This window comes from Sitodiplosis mosellana, unplaced genomic scaffold (genome assembly GCF_009176505.1).
Source record: "Sitodiplosis mosellana isolate CC-2019 unplaced genomic scaffold, AAFC_SMos_1.0 Smas_scaffold_6226, whole genome shotgun sequence".
Classification (NCBI taxonomy): Eukaryota; Metazoa; Arthropoda; class Insecta; order Diptera; family Cecidomyiidae; genus Sitodiplosis; species Sitodiplosis mosellana.
This window is the reverse complement of record NW_022601467.1, coordinates 19,961,164-19,978,517: the sequence shown is the minus strand read 5'-3', so window position 1 is coordinate 19,978,517 and position 17,354 is coordinate 19,961,164. Positions and strand designations below refer to the sequence as shown.

The 17,354-nt window shown below is 38.2% G+C and overlaps 1 protein-coding gene across 9 annotated transcripts in view; it reads right to left on the bottom strand.

Moving 5' to 3' along the window:
* The window catches only part of LOC129578795 (cyclin-dependent kinase 14), a 175,253-nt gene that overhangs the window by 7,847 nt on the left and 150,052 nt on the right, over positions 1-17,354 (bottom strand). For all 9 annotated transcript variants that reach the window (XM_055467921.1, XM_055467919.1, XM_055467920.1 and 6 more), the window contains 3 exons: positions 14,582-14,778; positions 3,432-3,523; positions 68-242 (listed from right to left, as the gene is read on the bottom strand). In XM_055467921.1, the coding sequence (XP_055323896.1) occupies positions 68-242; positions 3,432-3,523; positions 14,582-14,778 (464 nt within the window). The remainder of the gene's footprint in view (positions 1-67; positions 243-3,431; positions 3,524-14,581; positions 14,779-17,354) is intronic.

The window sequence follows — 17,354 nt, the reverse complement described above, 5'->3', positions numbered from 1 at the left end:
AAAATGGCAATCACGCAACAATAACTCTTTGCCCGTGTGTCTTGCCCGCATTCTTTCCACAACTTACCACATATTCGAATACAAATGTCAACGTTTCGCGGGTATGAACAATATCATGTAGCGTTACAATGTTCGAGTGTTTCAGTTCTTTCAACAGCGATGCTTCACGGATTGCTGTAAATGGTGCTCCCTCTTCCTCTTGCAGTCTAATCTCCTTGAGTGCAACTACTTGGTTCGTCAAACTGTGCAAGAAACATAGAAAAAAAAGTTATGATGAGTACAACAATAAAAAAAAAATCACGACAAATTCTAGAGTGATTGAACTATCCACTCGAAAGAGTAGTGCAATAAAAACGACGAGCGGACTTTTTTTCGTTCGTCTTCAAGCAAATATCAATAATTATAAATATAAAAAATGTGCTAACTTTTCAAATGTTTATTGTGATTGGATTTTCTACTTGGAAAAAAGTGGAAAACCGTACATTTCAAGCATCAACTGGAATTCCATTCGTCACTGCTTTTTCTCTCTCTCTCTCTCTCATTCTGCTCATTCTCCGTTTATTTCACATTATTTGCGTTTGAGAAGTCAACTTCAAACCCATTGTGAACTTTCTCATATTCATAAATTGTGGTTAAACTATGTGGTTTGAAGTTCTTCAGTGGCTCGTTTCAAACGGGCAAAAACAAATAGCAAGAGTGAAAAAAAAAACGTGCTTGTTACGTTGGATTTGTGAACACCACCACCGCATAGTGCGAGGAAAGAAACGAGAACGAAGTTTATTGGCGCCATTCAAGATATTCAGTTATTAATCACCCGCGCAATAGCAACCGATCTTTCGAATAAATTCGAGCAATAAATGCAACTCATTGCTGAGACGACTTTTGTACCGTTTCGGTTTGTGTTTGTGTGTTGTTTTCTGTTTCACTTGTCTTTGTGTCTTGTTGCATAAACCACCGCGCCAGTGTTGAATCGGGTGTTAACACCCAACCAGCCAGCGCTGAGTACGGTGTGTCAGTCGCACATTCACATTGTTACCGAACCAATAAACTACGTAAGACGATTTATACGGCCAAATCGCAAACGAATTGGTGGCCATATATCATATTGATAAATTGTTCAAAAGCGACAAATACACTACGAGCTAGCCCAATGAATGCGTGTCTCGCTGAGATTCGCTTTTTGCCTACTTTTTTTTGTTGCCATCGACGCTGTCGCCGTCGCCGCCTTTGTTTTGGTTCGTCAACTTTCTTTTTCACGCTCAAATAATTCACGTTATTTAATTTGTGATTTTCCTCTATTTCTTTTCGCTACACACAAAATAACAATGAAGAATAACATTGCAATAACACGCTCGAAGGGAAACCGCTTGATAAAGGTAGTGCAGAAGAAATGAAGGCACAAACGGAACGAACGACGAAAAAAAAATATAGGCAAACTGCTTGGCGTCGATGCAACAAGGTTAATGATATGGATTATGAGACGATGACTCAATTCTTTTCTCTCTCTTTTTTTCCCTATCTCTTTGTCGCGGGCGCGCACTCGATGCTATGGAATTTGAATAATGCGGGTAATGCACAAACGCTTATGCTATTCATCATAAATCAGTGCGGCAAGTGCTTAATTTAGCGAAAAGAGAATCATTGGATGTTATGGCGTGCGCGCATGCTAATCGAGAGAGAGAGAGAGAGAGAGAGAGAGAGAGGCGGATGGAAAAATTCAATTTCCCATTAATAGTGTATCGAGAGTGAAGAAAAAGGGGGCGAAAAATAAAATAAGTGCTATTTCGTTCTTTCATCTCATTTAACTTGGGTTCGTTCCATTTAAATAGACGTTGCGATGCGAGTAAGGCGATTTCTTTTCCGTTCAAGGAAATTACAATCGTGTTTCATTATGGACCGAACGAAGTACCCATCATTGCATTTTCATACTTCGTACCGGAAATATGTGGACATTACATTCGGGTTGAAGCTCTAACAGTCTTCAGCATCGCCGTTTTCTCTGCCTCCTTCTTCTGTTTTTTTTCCTTCAACATGTCTTTGTTGCTATTCCACACAATTTAAATAAACTTGCATCTATTCAATTGAACATTTTCCACTTTAAACTCATGTCCTGCAACCAACAATGTGAGCATGAATAGTAGTAACACAGACACGAAAAAAAAGAAGTAACCGAACACAACCATCAAATAAATAGAATCAGAAAGAAAATAAAGTTTCCGCAGCAAAATCACTTCATGTCACTTTAACGTTACGACTATTCAAATGGCCGGCATGGTACATGCACGAGTGCAACGAAGTGGCAAGGATTAAAGGTTTCTTTGCTGTTAACTCTATCTCTATGTCACTCTATCTCTCTGCTTTTCGTCACTGTTGCGAATAAGCATTGCACAGCTCGAAAATGTCGACGAAAGTGGCAAACGAAGGGAAAATATAACCCACAACTTGCGAAAAATCGAGAGATTGATAATCCCGCAGAACGATCGTTGCATGCAAATGGATTGTGAAGCGATTTTTCGGCAGTATTTTCTTTTCGAATACCATTTGATATGCACAGCACATTGTACAAACTAAATAGAATTATAAGAGCTAAATGCTCTTTTAGCAAAATAGATTCACAGATTTGCCGAGCAACCAAACGATGTGAAGCAGTTCTTTTTTTCTCACTTCAGAAGTGACTATAAATCAAGTCTGTTCCATTTAAATTGAGAAGGAAAGAGTGTGTGTGTGTGTGTGTGGTGCTTGTTTTCCGTTGTGTTCTTTCTGCTCGTCTTCTTTTCAATAATTTGAAAGTGGCTTGCAAAGCCATACACACACACACACATATCCTCGTTGTCTGTTCACCAATGGATTTATTTTCGCTCTCTGAAATATTGATTCTTATGTAGAGCAATGCGCATAAAGTGTGGTAACAGCAGCACCAGCACCAGCAACAACAGCAACGCATGTAGCAATGTGGCACATTGACACACATTGGCTGAAGTGTTTGGCTAAGAAAATGCACGGAAATTTACGCTAACCAGGATAAAATATGTATATGGCATTTTACCCGTTTTTTTTTTTAAAGTGTGCAGGTGAAGTGAGAAAATACAACAACAACAACAACAGAAAATGTAGTGGAAAGACTCCACCGCAGCCGCCATCGTCGTCATGAGTGAAAATCAATAGAACGAACGAATCGTTGTTGGTTCAATTTGTGTGAGCCAACAAATTATATCGAAACCGCAAACTATATCCATATGTATTGAATTTTGTAGCGATATTTCATTCCATTACATGATTTATTCCGACAAAAAAATGGAGAAAAAAATACCAATCGAAATGATGACGTCTAAACATATAAATCTGCCATTTCGATAAAAACCGAAATGGACAAAGGCCAAGCAGAGAAAAAAAAACTCAAACGTTTTTATGTGTGTGTTTGTTCAACTTACTTGCTGTATCCTTTGAAGACCGTTGCGTATGAACCCTCTCCAAGTTGCTCCAGTTTGATATAAGCTTCTGTCTTACCAAATGGCGAGTCACCCTGCGAGAGAAAAAAAATAGAGAAGAAGAAGAATGTGAAGAGGAAAATCCCACAAATAAATACAAACGGAATCATTTACATCAAAATTATATTCATTCGAAATAATACAAAGCAAATAAAAGATGATGGAAACATACGCGCGCTCGCTCAATGCCAAGTGTACTTTTGACAAATGGAAGCCTTTTTTTCATTCCAGAAAATAGTGCAAAACTCTCTGCATCACACGAGAATAACAACAGCATGGAGAAAAAAAATTCCACATTGTAAAACTGAAAATTCCATTCGCAAAGAATAGGACGATAAGTGGTGCAAATGAATCCCGTTTCTTTATCTCACAACGTTGACTTTGTTTAGGGCAATGAGCGCATGCAAATTCCAACGATAAAAAAAGGCGATAAGCTTAGCTACTCTTGCGCGATGTTTGTTTTCAATTTTTTTTTCTTCGCAGTAATTGTAATCTGATGGACACAAAATGCTCGACATTCCCATTTTTTCTGCATCAATTAATGACATACGGTTATGCGCAGCACAACAATAGTAGAGCACAAGCTGTTTGACGGTCAAAGAAAGTGCTTCTTTTGATCCACATTCTTGGATCTACGTCAATTTTGCTGAAAACATCCACTTGATCTACTCTATTGTTTGCAATTTTTTCTCTCGCATTGCGATCCAGATCCTCTTTGCATCATGAGCTTTCATACAAAAAGCTGTTTGTTTGTTTTTTTTTTGTTCTCTTTTTTTCAATCGGATATTTGTGTGTGCGTCAAAAGTGATAAACGCAGCGCATCTATATGTTTTTCTTGAGTTGAATTTTTATTGTTGCTCGTTATTCTAATGCCTCCTTAAACACAGAAAAAAATATGAAAAATGAAAATTCTTGCATTAGTCGACGAACGCAACAATGGGGCAAAAAAGCGAAGCCAAGCATAGGAACAAAAGCTAACAAAGACGCTACAAAAGGCTACTACGCAGATGTATTTGCGAGTTGGTAGCTCGAATAAAAACACATGAGAATAAACATGAAGAAAATGCTTTGCTGCTGTTGAACGCGCTTGATCTACGATTAAACCAAACGACACGCATCATGTTTATGCTATGCTTGAGGTCTTTCGGTCATTGCAAACGACCATTGTTATTTGATTCCTTTTCGATAACAACAAAGTTTCAGACAAAACATGCGATGACAACGACCGAAAAAAAAACTGAAACATTCATCTTTTATTTGCTGACATTCGATGGAATTAATTATTTTGTTATCTCGAGAAACATAAACCGAAGAAGTAGCACATTAATATTTGATATTCCCAATACAGTATTCGCCGCCATTCCGTCATATTTTTGTTGATTTTATGATTGGTCGTTGCACAAGATGAAAGCATAAATTTCGAATCAAGCGCTTCATTGAACGCTCGGTTGGAATGACAAAGAGCGACAGTGCGTGCGGTCATAACATAAAAGCCAAAATGCGTACGACCGAGTACAAATGAATGAAGGACAATTTGTCCTACTTATGAAGTGGATTTGGCCGTATTTCGAGGCATAATCGGGTAATTAATTGCCAAAAATTCTAATCCATACCAAGTTTTCACATATTTATGTCGTCAAAATGGGACAGAGAGTTACTCTCGAAACTTGTCAGCATCTTTGCACGCAACGGCACATCTCTTTGTCTGTTTTTATTTCATCGCATTGCACGTAGCCCGACTGTTGTATTGCCTTTTCATTTCCTGCTTATTAATGTGACAAATGACAAAAACCGTTCGTCGGCTGAACGTCAGGCGTGGAATGAAAGTTTTTCCGCTCTACCAAAAATTTATCTTTCCTACGGAGTTGAACCGCATCATACTCTCTACTTGTGCAATATAATTATCATCACATTTCAAATTCGTCGAAAAATAATAACCATCATTACTGCCATTGTGTATTCATGTGTGCGCCGTTCCGGTTGTTCCCTTGCGCTCGCACATCGGCTATATCTTATGCTCTGCTACGGCATAGCCCAAATCTAACCGATGTAAGCAAATTTGACAATGGCGGCCGTAACAAATTGACGACATTTTCAAATGTACATGCATCTCGTCAAACAATACCAGACGCACGCACGCACACACTCACATACATAGACCATTTTAATAATGAAAAAACTTTTGCGTCATACTCGAAAAACTCAATGAATCTCCAGATAAGAAAACATGTACGCAATTATCAAATCGTTTTGACTCAATTGTTATCTCGCATTTCGTACACATTCAAACTAATGTGCAACATAAACATACCAAGTAAGAGAGAGAGAGAGAGAGAGAGAGAGAGAGAGAGAGAGAGAGAGCGAACGAGCAAGAGATAGAATGTGAATGAGGAAACTGGATCATATTTTTCTTTGAGCTTTTTATGCGAATCGATGCAAACGACATGAAAGAACGTTTTTTGATAAACATCTCGGGGACGGTTGTCGAGTGGACTGCTATCATGGGCATACGAGAGATAGACGAATGAACGAGAAAGACTCAAGAAAGACACGACTCAAATATGATAAAATGATTATTGTATGAAATTATCCATGAAACGAATTCATTTTTGACATTTTATCTGTGCACCAAGAACGAGCTAGCAACAACAACAACACCGACGATAAATGGCCATTTTCAATGCTCCGGCTAAATTGAATACGAGAATAGCGGCAGAAGAATGAAAATGGAATTCGAAGGAAGACATAAAACCTTCGGAAAAATGAATGAATCCCATCGTGTCTTTTGATATGCACACGTGTAATGTCCTAGGAATCATGAAGATAAACAGTATTTAAAACATTTACGTGTGTTCATATGAGAGGCACACACACACACACGTAGACAGAAAGAGAGAGCCACCCATACAATAATGGTGCTGCGATAAATTTTATCTACATGAGTTTTTCGCCGAATCAGAGGGTAGTTAAAAAAAGAGAACGAGAAGAGTATCTTTGCGAACGAGTCATAGACACACTGCGGGCAAACATAGAAACTGACATCAAATGACTTATCTCATTTCCAGCTCCACATCACAGATAAAGACGACGAGCGCGCGAGTGAGAGCGAGAGAGAGAGAGAAAGAGAGAGAGAGCGGGTGAGAAAATAAGGAAAAAGAAAGCGAATCGATGCGGATAAAGAGTGAATTGTACAAGTGAAGATGACGTTCTCTTCCTGCGGACGAATTCCAAATGAATGTCTGCTCGGGATAAATTATTACTGTGATGTATTTTATGTGCTCTTCGGCAACGATACATGCCGCTTTCACAATACTTTTGGATGCCAACGACGGATTTCATTTGCAGCATTAGCTGCGGTTTTTTTCTCTCCTTCTTCTTCTCTGCTACCGACTCCACTTACCGAAATCGAGTAAAATACTCCGACGAAAATATGGCATTGGGATTCATGTCATAGCCAATAAGTTTTGTTCACCTTTTCTTAGATTTTACCCATAAATTTTCATATGCATAATAGATTGTGCCACGAACCGCCGACTGTCCAAACGAATTAATGCAATTTTAAGAAGTGCAATTTATTCCATTTCCAGTGCTACTCATTCTCGGGCTCGATTCTCGTCTCATTTCGTTTGCGCTCGTTACATTACATTTATTAAAAATGCACACCTTCATCAGAAATGCTGAACAATAAGTTTCCTAATTCAAATTAGGGTAAAAACGTTCGGGCGATGCAATTGAGTTTTTTTTCTCAGGGGTTTTCTTCGTAATGAAGAGTACATTAACATGTTTGTTTTGAATGCGAAGCGACGGGTTTTCAACTTCATCATTGTTCAAAATGGCAAGCAACAGCAAATAGTGAATTAATTCAATAAAACTCTCATTTACATTGAATATATAGTGATTTACCTATGTCTCGGCACGTTTTTCTGTTCCCAACACTTGAGACAAAACGGGCGTTGAGTGAAAGAGAGAATGAAAGCGTACAGCCGGAATATAATTGGCCATTTCAAGCGAATGACATGTAAGCACACATAGTCGCCGATAATTTGTTCGTAATTTAATTTCTAATCGACGTTAAATGTGCAATTCAACTTTGGAATAACGAACAAACGCTTTATCGCCGCTTGTAAATGGAAAAATGATTGTCTATCTAGGGGCTAGGATCAAATTTTTCTCCTCTGGATAAGCTTCAATATAACAAATAATGATAATTTGTAACGATTCTATGACCTTTTTCAAATATTTAACCGATATGCGAATATTTCGCCGATATACAAATATTTCGTACTGAAATTGGTAGATATATTTAGATGACGCGCACTTAAGCTATTGCTCAAGTACCGCGTACTTAAGTACTTATTTATTTAAGTAGACTTATCATGTCATTTCTAGTGTCATTTATTTGTTGTTGATGATATCAAGATCAATTCTAAAGAACATTTAAAGCTGGCGACCAGTACTATGGCAATTGAGTACTAGTTTAAGTACGCGGAACTTAAACTTTATCAAGTGTCATGAACTAAACACAATATAAGTTGAGTACAGAGCGTTAACCAAAAATACGTGGCACTTAAACGTGGATTTAAACGAATTCGCTGATTTATGGTAATTCTTCAAAAATAAGCGTTTATCTGCATATTGGCGGATATTGGCGTACATCGGTCTCTATTTTTCTATATTTTTATGTTGAATTCACATGAAATGTACACGATTGATACGAATATTCAATTTATTTCACCAATTCACACCGATATACCAATGAATAGCGATAAAAAGCCAAAAACATAGATAATAGCGTACTACCAATTGATATTTTCCCCTAGTTGTCTAGTATTCCGTTGCCTTGGCTCAAATCACACTCATTAGGCACAACGATTCAGTATTAAGAAGTTCGTTCCTTTTTTTTTGTCAATTGCTTTTCTTATCCCTTTTCAATCTGGTTCGTTGTTTTTTTTTTATTGTCGATTCTACCGATATCCGTCTTATGACAATGTTGCTACGGAAACACACTCTTCTGTTGGCGAGTGAGTGTGTTTTTTTTGTGTGTGTGTGTGGGTGTATCTTCGATTTCTTTGAATTTCAATGATGAGTCGACAATTTTGGAGTGCGTCAAGCGAGCGCCTACGCATCGTCAATTTGACCAATCGATCGGAATCATTCATTAAAATTACAAACTCATTTCATCACATTCGATGCATCCATCAAAGGAAGGACCACGTACAATGTACGTACGGATGGGCGGTGGTGGTGGTAAAGAGAGTGAGATTGAATGAGCAGAAAAAAAAGATGGAGAGAGACAGAGCGATGTGAACTAGATTGTTATTTAATAAGTAGACAAATAACAATCGAAATTCGGTGGTTCCGAGGACGAAGAAACGAGAATAAATTGTGCGTTCATCAAAGGCAGAAAGGGAATAAAACACGAAACGAGAATAGATTTTTTTCGCTCTTTCTTTGTTACATTGCCATTCAATGGTTCGTTCAAAACCGACACACACACGCACCCATCCACAATGGAATAGAGTGAAGCATCAATTGATTGAAATGTGAAAATGCTCAGACAAAACAAGCATTCTTAAATTGGCGGCAAAGACAACGGGGAAAACTGTGGAGAGAGCGCTAACTGCGAACAGAAGAATGAATGGAAAGAGCGAAATCGAAGCGCATAAAAAGCTGTAGTGATTTACTGTAAAATGTGCTTCGGTTGCACGGCAACGTGAATGCAGCCACAGCAGAGAAGCGGCGAGGCAACAAGAGAGTGCTAGCAACGCACAGGACCATTTATCCATGCTCTACCGAATTTCATTCATTTGTCCAATATTTTTCCTTCCGTTTATACTGCCAACGCATGCATTTCATTTTGAATTAACGGGATTTAAACGTGACCTTATTTTTTTCTGCTTTCATGCCATTTCAACGATGGATTCCCTCCTCGAGTGTTATTTTCCTTCTTCGCTTTAACAAGAATAAATTAAAGACATTTCTTCTTTTTTCCAGCTAAGACATTTTTAATTATATAGTCAGCGTTGTTGGTTTGACCATTTATTTCATGCGAAATGTGCGCGCATAACGATTGCGTTAAATGATGAAATTGTCGAAAAGTTCCACACACAAAACACACTTGGGAGTGTGAAAATGGGAAGAAATAAAAAAGAGAGTACGCATAAAAAGACGGAATAAAAAGTTCGATGAAAGGGTTTTTATTTCGCAATCATTTCTGGCCCAGAACATTATTGTATGGCCATGATAAGGATTGCATTCCATTTGAAACACGTGAACATTAATTGAATGGAATCGAGGGACTAAGATTTCGGAGGGAGATGAAGAGAAAAAAAAGAATAAGGGAACTAGCTGAACGGCAGCAAGGCAGAAAGACATTTCGAAATGAGAGCATCTCCCTTCATTTTTTTCTCTACCATCTCTATGAAAATGTTTCTTTTGACAATTATACTTCCTGATGGGCTGCACGCATTTCGGATGGGACCGAAAAAAAAACAGAAATTTCGGCCAAATCTCGTTTCGGCCTCAATTGATTACTTTTTCAATTATTTTCCGGAATTTAATATGTTTCGATCCATCCCCGATGTCGTACGGGAATATTTCGCATCGTATCGTTATGCATTAATATGGATAATAATTTCCTCGACGAAATAGTTATGCGTCTCCCGATTGGCTTGAGCGAAAACAACGACATATTTGCCTAACCGAGCGGAATCGATTATAAAATAATGATTAATAAGAATTATTTAGTATAACGTCTGTTTGCAAAGCTTAAAACATTAAATTTCCTTACTTCCACCACCACATTGGCTCACTTGTGTCGCTTTCAAGTCAAGATGCCGAACGGTAGCAGTAAGTGCTGAAGCAAATATACGAATTTTAGGATGTTGTGTTGTCGCTACGAATCTCTGCTCTGTTTGTAATTAATTTCGCAAATAACTTGAACATTTTTCGTTTTAACTAAATCTCTGTCACCGACATGAATCCCATTTCTCATCCTCCGCGTGTGAATGAATGCCAACAACAACAAAAACGACGACGACGACGACACACAGAGAAAAATTGAATAAAATTTTACCAGCGTGCAAAAAAGCCCGTGTAAGCTGAACCATTTGGACCCAGACAACTTGGCTTTGCGTAAGTATACCGTAAAGTTTTTCGGGGCGAAACGCACACATATACCCAAAAAAAAAACACTCTTGTTCTTTGGGGGTGTAACATCATTAAGCCTTGTGCTTCAATCGAAATGTTGTGTTGCTAGGTTGGCTGGTGTGTGTCTCGTCGAGGCCAAATTTAGACATGGGAAACGGAAAAATCACCAACGCACAAAACAATCTCAATACTTCTACGACACACGCAACATTCGAAGGAGCAAAAGAGTTGGAGACACGCAGGACAACAACAACAACAATAACAACTCGTACCTCAAAATGCCTGCTGGTAAGTAGAAAATTATTAAAATCATATTCAGAACAGGCATTTGCTTTCTTGTTTAGCGATAAATAAAAGAGCAAAAGAAACATTTGGCGGACGAAAAGTGAGTCACAAAACGAGGTACCATGCTATGTCACAACATATACGCACAAATATCATACCTTTGCCACAATTATCTAACGGTGCACGGCGAACCAACGAAATGGAAAGCATTATGCGAACAAGAATTGTGTATTTCATTTACATTTTTGTTATGATTTTATCTAATATGAGTCGGTAGCGTGCACCGTTCTAAATTCTAAGTAGAATATATGCGATTCGAAATGCTTAAATTACAATAAAAAAAAATTTCGTCTCCTCAATTCATGTATGCTGCTACTACTATGCTTTCCATTTCACTTTTCACATGTTGGTTCCCGAGTGCGGGGGACGTAAATGGGTATGCTTGCTTGCGTGTGCATTTATGTATTCAAATGATTCAATTTGTGCTGTTCATAAAAAGCAATGTCGTATGAGCGTACACGGTAAGAGAAAACTGATTGACGCGTCGACATCTAATTTCATTTCGGTGTTTCGTTTTCGATTTATCTTGCCGCTGCTGCCGCCGCCGCCACTGCCGCTGCTTCTTCATTTTCTTTTCTTTTTAAATTAAAATGTTTCTTACGGCATGCAAAATGAAACGAAAATTGCGGTCTGGTCATAGGCACACCATACATTGGCAACGCGTATGCAAGTGGATACAGTATGAATTAAAATACATTAGTGAACAAATCAAAAGGGAAATAAACAAAATAATCGAGACGTAGATGAGACGATAATCGATTCGAAACAATTTATGGAAAATGCGGAGACACAAGTGGTATCGAAAATCCAGTGGCATTCGTGCATGTAATCCGGATAAATTCCAATCGCTCGATTGATAATCTAACATTGTTGTGTGTATTTTTATTTTCAATTGTTGTTCCAGACGCCATCATTCTTGTTGTTATAATCTCTATCGCTTTTGGGCCGTGCATGTGTGGATGTGCCTGGTATTACTTAATGGCAGATCAAAAGAGGAAGGGAGAGAGAGAGAGAGCGTAAGACTTATTTAAGATTTATCTTCTTCGTTTGCACGATTTTGTTCGGCACAGTTGGGGGGAATCACGAAACGAATAGAATGAAAAAAAGGCACGTAACTTTTGATACTCATATATTTATTTAGCATTTTGTTTGGTTGTACTTGAGTATGTATGTGAAAATTTGAGCCGCGGCAAATGCATGAAAAAGCGAGGCTGTGCGGCGGGAGTGAGATCCTGAACGGATGTTCAACGGAACGCAATGCGTTGGAATGGATAACCAATGGAAGATGAACAACAATTTATGATAACACGATTTCTTTGTGACTTATTCTTTCGCGTGCAAGCGATACGCACACCGTTTTTTTTTTCAGTGCTCCCTTCTTTCGGCGGTGCCCTACTTTTCCAATTTCAACACCGTCGCCGTCGCCGTCGCCGCCACGACGATGGATGAACAACGAAATCATGTGTGTCAGTGTAAATATTTATATTCATGTTTATGCATGTACTATCAACTTCTATTATCTTCATTTTCTGGTGCTGCCTCCGCCACCGCTTCTTTCTTTTTTCTATTATCAGGTAACTAAGAGCTATTAAAGATGACATAGACAGCAGCCGAATGATGTAAACTGAACAGGATGGTAATAGCTTGGATGTTGTTGCTTTTTTTCTTCGTCTCTACTAAACAATACGAATGGGAAAACAAGTGAATATATTCTACCTGTAGTATTATAGTACAATCGACCAAATGCGAGTTGCATGATAACGGAACGGGGCGACGGAAAGAAAACGGACGGGAGAGAAGAATGAAACAGAAGGGGAAAAAAACTCATCGGGTAAATGATCTACTCAAATAGAGTTATTTAGTATCATTTGTTTCGCATACATTGCAACACTCCAGCAACGTTCACTCTTCGTAATAATACTATTAAAATAAGCTGACATTTTTGTTGCCGAGCTTCGCTTTTTCTTCCACTGTTACGCAGGTCCTCCTTGAATGACGAGACATTAGTTGAATGATAAAGAGAGGGGAAAAAAAACAGAGGATACTTCAACAATCACATTACGAAGATGTTGCTTATGGCATTTTTGATTCCAAAAGTGATTCGACTCGATTGTTACGTATCCGAATACGACAATCATTTCACATTTTTCTTTTGCTGCAAATTCTTTTTATTTCGAACAATAGAGCGGAGCAAAAGAAGCCAGCGCTGGATGACGTTGCCGAAAGGAATTCGGATGATGCAAACCTTGTATCCCAAATTATGAGATGCTTTCGTGGTCATCGACTCAAGCTTTTTTCGCCTCTTTTTCTCTTCGATAAATTACATTTTGCCTGTTTCATTTACATGATAATGGAACCGAATGAATGAATTGACGATGCTGAAAGGAATGTTTTTTTTTCTTCTCGGTGCGTTTTGAATTGCCATGATACCGTATAAATGAGTTATAAATGCTGAATAATGTCGAAACCCCGTCATTTGAGGGCTTCTGAAAAGATGATATTGAAGCCGGCAAAGTGTTTATATCCATATCTTGAAAAATTGAAAAGAACCCGACAAATCAAATAAATCAAGGGGAAAAGAAACGCCACCACAAATAAACTCTTAGAGAACGAAACAAAAAAATTACAGTCGAGCTTTAGCGGCCAAAGAAACGTTGGAAACTTTCTTCTTTTGCTCTCTCGTCAAACAACAAAAAGAGTGAATGCACAGCATTTTCATCAAATTAAAATATTGTGTTTTCTTTTTTGCTCTTCGTTATTTTTTACTCGAAGTTTTAATTAAAAAAAACATGACGATGACGACAACGATAAAGACGAGCTCGGCAAAAACCATAAGAAAACGAAAAAAGATCGGGAGACGAGCAAACATGACAGAAAAACACAGTGAAATGGAAAAATTGTGCTAATTCCTTGGCATGGCAACATCCACAACAACAGAGAAATTGGAACGAAAGGAAAGCCCATAGTTAAGTTGGCAATAAATAAAAGTTCCTTATTTTCTTCTTTTCCTCAAGCGGAAACAGCAGTCAATTAACACACGAAAATTGTTTTCCTTCTCGGAGAAAAGTTATTAATGATGCACTAAATATGTTTATTGTTTGTATGTGCTCGTGATGTGTGTATGTGACGCAACATTGCTGTTGGCATCGATGCAAGCAGTTCTGTTTGGCATTGTTTTGCTGTTACTTGCTGTTGGCGGGCATCACATTATTCGCGAATGCGAACGCGTTTCAATCAACATTTTGCATAACAGATTTCAAACTGTCGCCTCACTAAATGCCATTCATCACCTGACTCATGCGACCCATCCCGGTGCGTACTAACACGAACACACGATCACGATTCGCTTCAACTTTTTGATATCGTTTTGCAATGTGCTAATTTGAATGAATAACTTTGTTCAAGTAACTTCATATTTTCATAGTTGACGAATAATTGACTACTTTGTTGAAAGTTTAAATGACAGAGAAGTCAGAGCATGCACGAGCGCACGCACACATTGACAACATTTGGATTGTTGTCGTTCGAATTGGTTTTGGTTTTGGTTTTTGTTTCTTCTTCTTCTCTAGAATATATGAACTGTATGGGAGTATACTTACACCAAATGCACTAAACCGCTTTCGTCGCGGATGCAGGTCCTGTTTATTTAAAAATACTTCGGATTTTGGTCTCGGTGGTTTTTTAGGTCGCATTATAACGCGGGTCTCTTCACGTATATCCTCATCCAATAGCTTACTATCTGATGACACGGATAACTGTCGTTGAACTCGTTCATGATCATTTGCGCCCGACCAATCTGCAATTGAGAGAAGAAGAAAAAAAACAAGAAAAGGTCAACAGATTTCAATAAATAACCGTCAAACAAAATACGCTCGAATAATTTTAATGCATTGTATGTATTTGAAATTAATCGAAACCGAAATTTGGCGCGAAAATGTGCATGTTTCGCTCATGTACTATTGATACAAATTCAACCCTCACAATATCCATAAAACCTGTTTTCGAAATGGAACGGAAATTGGAATGAGCCCAGAAAAATTGCATTCACAATCGTAAAACAACAAATTATTATTCACAACAAATTGGCATTCATTCAAAATCTATCGCCGAACTAAAAACCAAACGACACCAACAGAAAAAAAAAATTCAAAAACAATTGTTCGTATTCACCAGTTCGATGCAGTTTTCTGGCTAAACAATAGCCATTTTATGTTAATTCGAATAAAATTCATGTCATCAAAAATCATGCGCTTATTTCACGGTTTAATAGAAACATCCCCAGAGATAAAAATCACTATCTAATTCCTATTTAAATTGTTATGTTCTACCGCCAACCGGAATACCGCCAACCAAAATCTCAGCTCGCCCAATATGCAAAAACGAATTTTGGTAATGTCACAAGAGAGGGAGAGGGAGAATGAGAGAGAAACAGACAAAGAGATAAAGAAAAAGTGACACTGCAAAAAAGGAATAACTTCAAATTCATAAACAGAAACCAATTAATAAAGCGACAAATGATAAACCCATTGTAAATTGGAATGAATAAAAACTTGAAAACTTCAACTTTGGCCAAAATCAGTAGAACTTCGGTGCATTTTCTGAGTGAAATGCGCTGTTGTTTCGAGAATTCAACCGCATATATGAATTCATACAATATGCATCTTTTGGTGTTCCATGGATGCCATTTGCATATCGCAAAGTGGATCCCATAAAGAATTCATCACGAGAAAATATTGTAAACTTGGGTTTTGGAGGCGGATGGGGTCGCTTGTGTGATATGATATTCACCATTTTTGCATGGAATTCATCGTTAATTAAATGCACAAGTTAAAAAGTTGCTCACAAAGAGTTTAGCACAGAATATTTTCAATGATGAAAATGCTCCGTTTATGCAAATCACTTTACGATTAATATGATAATTTCGATATGCAAATGGTTATAGTGCACACAATCGTTGGCTCTTTTTCCCTTTTGGAAAAACCAAAGTTTTGCGTTTTTCTTGTTATAACACTTCCGGACGATGAAAACTCTCTCTCTCTCTCTCACTCTCTCAATGGAATTGTTTTGTCGTGTTGTTTAAATGGCTTTAAGGGATATTGCCGTGAATTGATGCATAAATTTTAATCGTCATTGTTTTGCCTCAGCACCGCCACTCATGTACAGAAGGCAATGCAAATGCGTACAAAGACATTGCAATTTCGTATAAATTATAATCAATATGTCAAATTTGCTGATGGTGACACATTGGCTCATGTGTGCTTTCAACATCACCACCACCACCACCACCACCACCATCATCATCATAGTCATCGTCACACATCGAACGTGTTGCCGAATGTGCAATGCAGTCGAGAGTTTGGTGCAATGTATCAAAAATGTATCGTAACACGACTTTCTCTAGTCAAATGCAATTTCACCACATAGTATTAGTCTAAAGAACCCAAGAGAAATATTTCATTCAGAAATATTGGGTCTGGGAATTAATCGTGTCGATTTTTCAAAAGATGGCGTAACTTTGCATGGTTGTATCGGGCAATACTTTTTTCTTTTTCACATGAGTGGTCTAGTGTCAAACTACAAAAATCATCATCTATCATTTCATCGAAGTTTGGATAAACATTTTTTTTTGCGCCTTAAATATGTCAAATTTTGTACCGAAAAAGCAACATTTCCCGCAAGCATTAATTTTTTGCTTTCATTTGAAGAAAACTGCGGCTGAAGCGCATCGAATGTTGGTGGAAGCCTATGGTGAGCATGCTCCATCGGAACGTACATGTGAACGGTGGTTTTCACGGTTCAAAAGTGGTGATTTTAGCACGGAAGACAAGGAACGTCCCGGCCAGCCAAAAAAGTTTGAAGATGCGGAATTGGAGGCATTGCTCGATGAAGATTCGAGTCAAACTCAAGATGAGCTTGTCAGAGCATTGAATGTTGACCGAAGCACTGTTGGATATCGTTTAAGGGCCCTTGGTTTCATTCGCAAGTTGTCAAATTGGGTACCACATGAATTGACGCCAGCGCAAGCTGAAAGGCGTTTAGTGACTTGCGAAATGCTGCTCGCAAGGCACAAAAAAAGAGGTTTTCTGTATCGAATTGTCACTGGTGACGAAAAATGGATTCATTACGATAACCCCAAGCGCAAAGCATCGTATGTTAAGCCCGGCCAACCAGCAACATCACAGCCAAAACAAGAAATTCACGGCGACAAGGTAATGCTGTCTATTTGGTGGGATGAGGAGGGAGTGGTGTATTATGAGCTGCTGAGAAGTGGTCAAACCATCGATGGGCCTTTCTACCGACAACAATTGATACGTTTGAAACAAGCAATCAAAGAAAAACGCACGAAATGGGAGACCAGAAAAGAGACATTGA